Source organism: Balaenoptera borealis (assembly GCF_965194805.1).
Source record: "Balaenoptera borealis genome assembly, chromosome: 19".
NCBI lineage: Eukaryota > Metazoa > Chordata > Mammalia > Artiodactyla > Balaenopteridae > Balaenoptera > Balaenoptera borealis.
Genome location: NC_138878.1, coordinates 53,352,366 through 53,363,652, shown reverse-complemented (window position 1 = coordinate 53,363,652; position 11,287 = coordinate 53,352,366). Strand labels below are relative to the sequence as shown.

General features: G+C 37.8%; 2 protein-coding genes across 5 annotated transcripts in view; one reads left to right on the top strand and one right to left on the bottom strand.

Moving 5' to 3' along the window:
- Nucleotides 1-172, top strand: part of ZNF567 (zinc finger protein 567) — a 77,258-nt gene extending 77,086 nt beyond the window's left edge. Inside the window, exon 6 of the mRNA XM_082367326.1 lies at nt 4-172. Coding sequence (XP_082223452.1) covers nt 4-11 — 8 coding nt within the window. The 3' untranslated portion in view covers nt 12-172. The remainder of the gene's footprint in view (nt 1-3) is intronic.
- Nucleotides 1-11,287, bottom strand: part of ZNF461 (zinc finger protein 461) — a 136,477-nt gene that overhangs the window by 121,791 nt on the left and 3,399 nt on the right. The window contains exons 2-3 of one of the 4 annotated variants that reach the window (XM_082367292.1): nt 6,679-6,805; nt 5,939-6,034 (exon numbers count right to left, since the gene is read on the bottom strand). The exons of 1 other annotated variant lie outside the window; for it this stretch is intronic. In XM_082367292.1, coding sequence (XP_082223418.1) covers nt 5,939-5,949 — 11 coding nt within the window. In that variant the 5' untranslated portion in view covers nt 5,950-6,034; nt 6,679-6,805. Of the gene's footprint in view, nt 1-5,938; nt 6,035-6,678; nt 10,532-11,287 lie in introns of those variants that run through there. 2 more of the 4 variants (XM_082367293.1, XM_082367294.1) reach the window with 2 other exon arrangements.

Below are 11,287 nucleotides of genomic sequence, written 5' to 3'. Positions count from 1 at the left end.
CAGATGTATAGAACTGCAAGAATTTATCATGAACAGAAAGAAACTTCTAAGGATGTACTTTAGAAAAAATGAAAATGACCCCAGAAAGAAGAACTAAGAAGAAAGTGTAAAGTAAGACTTTGAAAAATGTAAGCAATAATTGTTTACTATTAATGTAATGAAACAATAATAATGTTTAACTAATAACATTAAAATTCTGAATAATAATAGCATATGAGTCAGAAGATGGGGGACTGGAATTATAATATTTAAAAATCTTTATATTACTTGAGAAGATTATAATAAAGATACTGATTTACACTTTAAGTTAATTAAGTATGATGAAATTTCAAGAATAAGCACTAAAAGAAAAGAGAAAATAGCTAACAAACTGCTTGCCATGGGCCAGGCACTATTCTAACTGCTTTATACATATTTAAACTCATTTAATCCTCACAAGAATCCTATAAGTAGGTATCACTACTATCTATATTTACAAATGAGAAAGTAGAAGCCCAGAGAGGATAAGTGAATTGCCAAAAGTCAAACAGCTATTAAATGGCAGAGCCAATGACACCAAAAGCAACAAAAGCAAAAATAAACAAGTGGGACTACATCAAAAAAAAGTTTCTGCACAGCAAAGGAAACCGTCAACAAAATGAAAAGGCAACCTACTGAATGGAAGAAAATATGCAAATCATATATCTGGGGTTAATATCCAAAATCTCAATACATAAAGAACTCATACAACTCAATAGTAAAAATAAATAAATAAAAAAGTCTGGTTTAAAAATGGGCAGAAGAGGGACTTCCCTGGTGGCCCAGTGGTTAAGAATCCACCTTCCAATCCAGGGGATGCGGGTTCAATCCCTGATCAGGGAACTAAGATCCCACATGCCACGGGGCTACTGAGCCCGCATGCCTCAACTACTGAACATGCGAGCCACAACTAGAAAGCCCACGTGCCTCAACTACAGAGCCCACACGCTCTGGAGCCCACGAGCCACAACTAGAGACAAGCCCGAGTGCCACAACCCAGAGCCGGCGCGCTGCAGTGAAGATCCCACATGCTGCAATTAAGACCTGACACAGCCAAAAATAAAAATAATAAATACATTTTTCTTTTTTAAAATGGGTAGAAGATCTGAATAGACATTTTTCCAACGACATACAGATGGCCAACAGGTAAATGAAAAGATACTCAACATCACTAAGCATCAGGGAAATGCAAATCAAAACCACAGTGGGGAATTTCCTGGCAGTCCAGTGGTTAGGACCTGGCACTTTCACTGCCGGGGCCCGGTTCAATCCCTGAGCTGGGAACTAAGATCACGCAAGCTGTGAGACGGGCCAAAAAATACGCACAATGAGATATCACTTCACACCTGTTAGAATGGCCATTATCAAAAAGAATATAACAAGTGTTGTCAAGGATGTAGAGAAAAGGGAGCCCTTGTCATTATTGATGGGAATGTAAATTGATGCAGCCACTGTGGAAAACAGTATGGAGGTTCCTCAAAAAATTAAAAATATAACTACATATGATCCAACAATTCTTCTTCTGGGTATTTTTCCAAAGAAAATGAAAACACTAATTTGAAAAGATATATGTACCCCCACATTCTCCGCAGCATTAACCAAGACATGGAAACAGCCTAAGTGTTCATCAGTGGATGAATGGATAAAGAAAATGTGTGTGTGTGTGTGTGTGTGTGTATACACAAAATTAAACAGACAATTACCATATGATCCAGCAATTTCACTTCTGGGTATATACCCAAACACTTGAAAGCAGGGACTCAAACAGGTATTTGTACACCCATGTTCCTAGAAGTATTATTCACAATAGCCAAAAGATGGAAGCAACCCAAATGTCTGCTGATGGATGAATCGATAAACAAAATGTGGTAAATACATACAACAGAATTCAGCCTTAAAAAGGAAATTCTGACACATGCCAGAACATGGATGAAACTTGAGGACATTGTACTAGGTGAAATAAGCCATACACAAAAAGACAAACGTTGTACGATTCAACTCATATGAGATATCTAGAATAGTGAAATTCATAAAGACAGAAAGTAGAAAGGTGGTTGCCAGGCCCTGGTGGGGAAGAGGAATTGGGAGTTATTATTTAATGAGTACATAGTTTCATTCTGGGAAGATGAAAAAGTTGTGGAAATGAATACAGTGATGGTTGCAAGAGAATGTGAATGTACTTAATGCCACTGAATTTACACTCAAAAAAGGTTAAAATGGAACACACTTGTTATTCATTGTTTTAACACAATTTTAAGTAAGTAAATAAATAACCCCTGCAAATTAATTAATTATTAAGAAAATAAACCTAAACAATCTAGTGGAAAAGATGGCAAAATTTTACATAAAAAGAAAGTATAAATAACAAATATATATTTTTAAAAAAACATTTAACCTAGTTGATAAAAACTAGGAAAATGTAGAACTTTACATTCACTATTGTATAGTGAAGAATTAACTTTCCCTAAAGAGAGGTCTGGCCTCTGTCCTGGTTCCTGAGAGGTAACCTCTAAAGCCTTGGAATTTCTCAAGTGATAGGAGTATCTCTGTTACTCATAGTGAACCCCTTGGACTACACCTACTCCTGGTGGCAGCTGCCCATGCCAGAAAGATGAACCATATACTTAGAGAGCTGGGTCTTTGGGCCAGGTGAAATCAGCCTCCATAGAAGGGTAGGAAGCTGGAGGCCAAGTTCAACCACATGGGTGATAACTCAACCATGCTTATGTAATAAAGCCTTGATAAAAACTTTGCACACTGAAACTCAGGTGAGCATCCTAGGTTAGCAATATTCCACGCGTATTGTCACATCAATGATGTGAGGGCTAAGCATCCCTGAGGACATGGAACCTTCGCATTTGGGAACCCTCTCAGATTCTACCCTATGTGTGTCTTCCTTTGGCTGGTTCTAATCCTTTTGCTGGTATTCTTATGCTGTAATAAAACTAATTATAAGTATAGTGCTTTCCTGAGTTCTGTGAGTTATTCTCGTGAATTATAAAATTTGAGGGAGTCCACGAAGATCCCCGAATTTGTAGCCAGCTGATCGGAAATGGGTTGACCCTGTGGACTCCTAAACTTTCAGATGATGCCAGAAGTCTTGTGCCAGAAGTCTTGGGCAAATTTGGCAATCTGGAGGACTGTGCCCTAACCTTGTGTTTCACTAACTCTGGGCAACTGCATTGGCACAAATTATAATGTGTGATTATAAATTCTAAGTGTAAATGAGGAAATGCATCAAAGAAAACTCTGGTACTGGAAGAGCAGAGTGGTACAGTTACTTTCAAAAAGAATTTGCCATTATCTTGAAAAATTGAATATTTACATACCCTATGAACTAGAAATTCCATTTCTAGGTATATATCCTAGAGAAATTCATACACATGAGCAACAATAGAGATTTACAAGAATATTCATAGCAATTTAGTTCAAAAGAACCCAAATTCCACTGACCCAGAGAACAGACACATAAATTGTGATACATATGTGGCACATAATGGGATAATAGTAGACTACAATGAAAATTAATGAACCACAGCCACATGCAAAGACATGGATGAAAAAAAATCACCTAAAAAAAATTTTAGGTGAAAAAAATTGGGTTAGAGAAAGCTCCATATAGTATGAAACCATTTTTATAATATTCAATAACAAAAAATCTAAATCCATTGCTTATGGGTACTAAAATTATTAAATCACATAAAAGGGTCAAAGGAAGAATAAGCACAAAAATCAGATTAGGTGCTATGGGGACGTTGCGGGAGCAGTAAAACAGAATAAAAAATGAGCACGAGTTAGGTGCAGTGGCATTGTGAAGTATGCTAGTTCTTGAGATGTATGGCAGGGTCACAGATTTTTTTTGTTGTTAGGCTTTAAAATTTACATATATTCTTTTTTGTATCATTACCTTACCTAGTAAAAAGAGGTTTTTGAAACACACAAAAATAAGTAGAATGTTCTGGGAAGACTTTATACAGGCTAGTCACAAAAAAAAATTGCTCTTGAATTATATGGAGAGAAATCAATAGTGAAAACCTTGTGCAGAAGAGAGGAACTGTCTAGAATGATAGAAATGGAACAGAACTTTCTGAAAAGCTGGAAATGCTCTGAATCTGCACTGTCCAATATGGTAGCCAGTAGCCACATGTGATTACTGAGCACATGAAACATGGCTAGTGCATTTGTAGAATTAAATTTTTTATCTAATTTTAATTACTTTATAAAGTTTATCTTAAATAGCCACATGTAGCTAGTGGCTACCGTATGGACAGCACAGCCCTAGAAGATTCTCTATTCACACCGGTTGCAAGAATCTTTATGTTGTCCCTTCATGTAAAAAACTGAAAGCTTAAATTGTGATTCACGCCTTATGGGTTTAATATGTATGAAAAATAAGGCAGAACTCCAAATAGGGAACCCGTTTTCAAAGAAAATGCCAGGACCTAACATCAGAATATGGGTAAAAAATCTGTAATTAACCCTGGATCATGCATTTCTGTGCTAGAATATCAGGAGCTTTAAAGGGTTTAAATTTTTTGGCCCAGGAATCTCATATCTGATCATCAAATATGAAAATATCCATCTAAATAAAGATGCATCAGAGTAGTAATTTTAAATAGAAGAAACTGTAAAAAGCAACTTATATGTTTAATAGTATTTAAACGTATGATATCTGGGACTTGCTTTAAAATACTTCAAGGGTGGGGGATGCAGAGGTCAATGAGGATAGATGAAATAAGATTGAAAACATGTTAATAACTGCTGAAGCTAGGGCATGAATTCATGGGATGTCCATTCCTCTGTCCGTAATAAAGTAAAAAAAAAAAAAATTTAAACACGTTTGTAATGTTCTGTGAAAAAAATTAAAATCATCTCTATCCTACAATTAGAACACTATTTTAAGTCAATAAATGTTGACTAAAAGTAAATGAATATCTGTTAATGCACAGAATTGCTACATCAAAGCAAAACTAGTCAGAGGGAAAAAAATTTCAAAGATCAGTAGGAAAAATGAACAATAGGGCTTAAAAATGCATTTCAGAAGATTTTTTTAAAAACACATGAGTTTAGGGGCTTCCCTGGTGGCGCAGTGGTTGAGAATCTGCCTGCCGATGCAGGGGACACGGGTTCGAGCCCTGGTCTGGGAGGATCCCATATGCCGCGGAGCGACTAGGCCCGTGAGCCACAACTACTGAGCCTGCGCGTCTGGAGCCTGTGCTCCACAACGAGAGAGGCCGCGATAGTGGGAGGCCCGCGCACCGCGATGAAGAGTGGCCCCCACTCACCGCAACTGGAGAAAGCCCTCGCACAGAAACGAAGACCTAACACAGCCAAAAATAAATATAAAAATTAAAAAAAAAAAACACACATGAGTTTAAAAAAGGGAAAGAAGTGGATCTAAGTTATATGATATAAAATGGCTCTTAGAGAAAAAGGGCTTTGAAATGGGAGGGAATTATGACAGATGAATAGCACAGAGAGTAAAGGTGGGGGTAAAAGGGAAGCACTTTACTTTTTTCCACGTGTTTTAGGGCTTTTCTTCACAACCCTTGGATGGGCCTTCAAGGAAGAGATTCCTCAATCTATACCTTTAAGGTGCTGCCTCCCTCCCCATCTGGGTTCTTCTTTTTTTTTTTTTTAATATGTATTTATTTATTTTGGCTGCGCCGGGTCTTAGTTGCGGCATGTAGGATCTTCTTGGCGGCATGCGGGATCTTTAGTTGCAGCATGCAAGATTTTTAGTTGCGGCATGCAGACTTCTTGGCTGCGGCATGCATGCGGGATCTAACTCCCCAACCAGGGATCGAACCCGGGCCCCCTGCATTGGGAGAGCGGAGTCTTACCCACTGGACCACCAAGGAAGTCCCACCAGCTGGGTTCTTAACTGCAGTGCCTTTCCCTACCTGTTCAATCTACTCACCTGGGCACCATCCTCCCACCATGTTCCTTGAAACCATCCAGGGCTCTTTCCCTTGCTCTAATAAGAAAATCACATCAGGCTTAGGAATAGAGAGTCCTGTTTGTAAGAAAAAATAAGAAGACATAATCATGCTGTTCCTGAATTCAAACCCAGTCCTCAAGAAAACAGGCAACAACATGAAGGACAAGAGGAAGGTGTAAAGCAAGGAGAAGATAAAGGTACCACAAAGTGCTGCTCATCTCCAAATCTACAATGTACAAAATAATTCCCAAGGAAATAGGTAGAAATCCACCCAGACAACTGAAAATACACCCAAAATTCACAAGTTATTTGGGAATAGAAATCCTTACCTAGGACTTCCCTGGTGGCACAGTGGTTGAGAATCCACCTGCCAATGCAGGGGACACAGGTTCGATCCCTGGTCTGGGAAGATCCCACATGCCACGGAGCAGCTAAGCCCGTGCACCATAAATACTGAGCCTGTGCTCGAGAGCCCGTGTGCCACAACTACTGAGCCTGTGTGCCACAACTACTGAGGCTGCGTGCCACAACTACTGAAGCCCGTGCACCTAGAGCCCATGCTCCGCAACAAAAGAAGCCACCGCAGTGAGAAGCCCGTGCACCACAACGAAGAGTAGCCCCCTCTCGCCACTAGAGAGAGCCCACAACACAGCAACGAAGACCCAGTGCAGCCAAAAGTAAATTAAATAAATAAATAAATAAATAAAAGAAATCCTTACCTAGTAAGACCAGGTTGCTGTAATTCTCCATCATTACATCTCTATATAAATCCCTCTGAGTAGAGTCCAGGCATTCCCACTCCTCCTGAGAGAAGTCTACAGCCACATCCCTGAACATCACCAACCCCTAAAATGACAAAACCATGTAGTCCTGTTAAAATTAAAGGAAATGTTTTTCAGATGAAAGAAGAGATGGAAAAGGACACTGAAGGATGGAGAAAATACACTGAGCAAATGGGCTAAGCCAAAGATAGGGCAGAGTAAAAAAATTAGTGTAATTAGAACAAAGTGCCTCCACCTTCTTGAATATTCCTATTGCTGTAGACAAACCTCCTTCATACAGTGAGACATTCCCATTACCCCACGGCTAGGGCTAGGAATGAACAAAACACACATTTATTTACAGTTTCCCAAATAATGAAATAGAGTAGAAAAACACACAGCAACCTGTAGGCCTGGAAAATTACTATTTATTTTAATGATCATCCCTGACTTACCAATATTTTTATTGTGGAAATTTTCAAACATACAGGAAGTTGAAAGAACTGTATAGTGAACCTCTGACATGCTAATTACTACTTACAATAAACTCTTAAATATGAGCTCTTCCTTTCCCTTTTTTTTTTCTTACTTCTTAAAGGAAAAAGTTAGAATCTCTCTAAAATATTTACCAAACAAACAAGCAAAACCTCTATTGCACATAATAGGACTTTGATCTAATTAAAGTGTACACCAAATACTAAGAATCGTCATTTTCAGAAAGTATCGTAAGTATTTTTCCTTATAATGCAAGTTCTTTAATAAACTCTTTTTAACTGGATGTATCTTTCATCTTAGGAAGGCAAGACATAACCATTCCATTATTTTGGATATTGAGATTGAACAAGATCTCTAAGTTCCTTTACAGCTTTGAAGGTCTAAAATTCTCAAAAACTTATGCATCTGGCTAGTCTTACTTGTTAAAAAGTTCAAAACTATAGAAAAGCTAACAGTATATTGTTTAGGGATAAATAGCAAAACAATTGTGAAAAGCAAGAGAATGATGACTACAAAATTTTCTTTACAGGTTACACTTTGAGAGGGAGGGCAGGGTACAAAAGGGTCTTCAATAGGCCTTCCTATTCTATGCGTTAAGTACATGAGTGTTCTATTATTCTTCTGCGGTAAGAAATACTTCATATTTTTTTTTAAAGGGGAACTCAAAAATTAACGAAAAATAAACAGGCCTGTGAAGATGAGTTATCCCATTCAACAATCATTTCCACTTCATTAAACCACAATTCTGAATCTGAAAAAAAAAAAAAAAACCCACAATTCTGATATGGGAGGCCCAGTGGAATGTATTTAGGCTCCATCATAGAGCACTGCACACAAATGGGAACACTGTTAGAAAAGAGTGGGATACTAGAACAGAAAAAAGAGCGCACACATTTATGGTCAATTAATCTACGACAAAGGAGGCAAGAATATACAATGGAGAAAAGACAGTCTCTTCAACAAATGGTGATGGGAAAACTGAACAGCTCCATATGAAAGAATGAATTTAGAACATTCTCCTATACCATTTACAAATATAAACTCAAAATGGATTAAGACCTAAATGTAAGACCAGAAACCATAAAACTCCTAGAGGAAAACAGAGGCAGAACGCTCTTTGACATAAATCAGAGCAGTATTTTTTTGGATCTGTCTCCTAAAGCAAAGGAAATAAAAGCAAAATAAACAAATGTGACCTAATTAAATTTAAAAGCTTTTGCACAGCAAAGGAAACCATCGACAAAACGAAAAGACAACCTACAGAATGGGAGAAAATATTTGCAAATGATATGAGCAATAAGGAGTAAATATCCAAAATATATAAACAGCTCATAGAACTCAACATTAAAAAAAAAAAAAGCCGATTAAAAAATGGGCAGAAGAAGTGAATAGACATTTTTCCAAAGACGTGAAGATGACCAACAGGCACATGAAAAGATGCTCAACATCAGCTAACCATAGGGGAAATGCAAATCAAAACCACAATGAGATACAAAATGGCTAAGTCTTAAACATAAGATGGGACACCATAAAATTCCTAGAAGAGAACACAGGCAAAACATTCTCTGACATAAATTGTACCAATGTTTTCTTAGGTCAGTCTCCCAAGGCAATAAAAATAAAAGCAAAAATAAATAAATGGGACCTAATCAAACTTATAAGTTTTTGTACAGTAAAGGAAACCACAAACAAAATTTAAAAAACAGCGTACAGACTGGGAGAAAATATTTGCAAATGATGCAACCAACAAGGGCTTAATTTCCAAAATATACAAACAGCTCACACAACTCAACAACAACAACAACAACAAAAAACCCAGTCAAAAAATGGACAGAAGACCTAAATAGACATTTCTCCAAAGAAGACATACAGATGGCCAACGGGCACATGAAAAGATGCTCAATATTGCTAATTATTAGAGAAATGCAAATCAAAACTACAATGAGGAATCACCTCACACCATAATTTTAAAAATCTACAAATAACAAATGCTGGAGAGGGTGTGGAGAAAAGGGAACCCTCCTACATTGTTGGTGGGAATGTAAACTGGTACAGCCACTATGGAAAACAGTATGGAGGTTCCTCAAAAAACTAAAAATAGAGTGGCCATATGATCCAGCAGTCCTGGGCATATATCTGGAAAAGATGAAAACTCTAATTCGAAAATATACATGTACCCCAGTGTTCATAGCAGCACTATTATATACATATATACACATACCTCATCTTCTTTATCCATTCATCTGTCAATGGACATACACACACACACACACACACACACACACACACACACACACACAATGGAATACTACTCAGCCATAAAAAAGAATGAAATCTTACCATTTGCAACAACATGGATGGACTTGGAGGGTATTATGCTAAGTGAAATAAGTCGGACAGAGAAAGACAAATACTGTAGGATATCACTCATATGTGGAATCTAAAAAATACAGCAAACTAGTGAATATAATAAAAAAAAGAAGCAGACTTACAGATATAGAGAACAAATTAGTGGTTATCAGTGGGGGAGAGGGAAAGGAGGAAGGATAATATAGGGGTAGGGGATTAAGAGGTACAAACTATTATGTGTAAAATAAGCTACAAGGCTATATTGTACAACACAGGAAATATAGCCAATATTAATAACTATAAATGGAGTATAACCTTTAAAAATTGTGAATCATGTTGTACACCTGTAACTTATATCATATTGTACATCAACTATACTTCAATAAAGAAAAAAAAGAAAAAAGAAAAGAATGGGATACTAAGGGACAAGACCCTGCTGCTGGGTGCCATCACTCGCTCCCTGACAGAATGGGAGGACCTGAGATGGGTTCATAGATGAAGCTCAGTTGGGCAAGGAAGTCTCTAGATAAAGAAAAGAAATGTTGGGACTTCCCTGGTGGTGCAGTGTTTAAGAATCCGCCTGCCAAAGCAGCAGACACGGGTTTGAGCCCTAGTCCAGGAAGATCCCACATACCGCAGAGCAACTAAGCCCATGCACCACAACTACTGAGCCTGTGCTCTAGAGCCCGCGAGCCACAACTGCTGAGCCTGCGTGCCACAACTACTGAAGCCTATGTGCCTAGAGCCTGTGCTCAGTAACAAGAGAAGCCACTGCAATGAGAAGCCCACAAACCGCAAAGAAGAGTAGCCCCCGCTCGCTGCAACTAGAGAAAGCCCGTGCGCCGCAACGAAGACCCAGCACAACCAAAATAAATAAATAAATAAATAAACTTTTTAAAAAATGCTTTATTAAAAAAAAATGAGATTTCACCTCACACACCTATTAGAATGACTACTGTTAAAAAAACAACAAATAACAAGTGTTGGTGAGGATGTGGAGAAAAGGGAGCCCTTGTGCATCATTGATGAGAATGTAAATTGGCACAGCCCTTATGGAAAACAGTATGGAGGTTCCTCAAAAAGGTTTTTTTTTAATTACCATATGATCAAGCAATTCCATTTCTGGGTATTTATTTGAAGAAAACAGAAACACTAACTTGAAAAGATACATGCATCCACATGTTCATAGCAGCATTACTTACAATAGCCAAGACGTGGAAGCAACCTAAGTGTCCATCAGTGAATCAATGGATAAAGAAATTGTGATACACACACACACACACACACACACACACACACTGGAATGTTATTCAGCCATAAAAAAGAATGAAATTTCACCATTTGCAACAACATGGATGGACCTTGAGGGCATTACGCTAAGTGAAGTAAGACAGAGAAAGACAAATACCATATGATCTCACTTATATGTGGAATCTAAAAACAAAACAAAACAAAAAACCAAATTCATAGATGCAGAGACTAGATTGGTGGTTGCCAGAGGTGGGGCGGGGGCAGCAAAAATGGGTGAAGGTGGTCAGAAGGTACAAACTTCCAGTTATAAAGTAAATAAGTCCTGGGGATGTAATGTACAACATGGTGACTATAGTTAATAATATTATATTATATATTGAAAGTTGCTAAGAGATTAGATCTTAAAACTTCCCATCACAAGAAAAAAGTCTGTAACTATCTGCAGTGATGGATGTTAACTAGACTTTCTGAG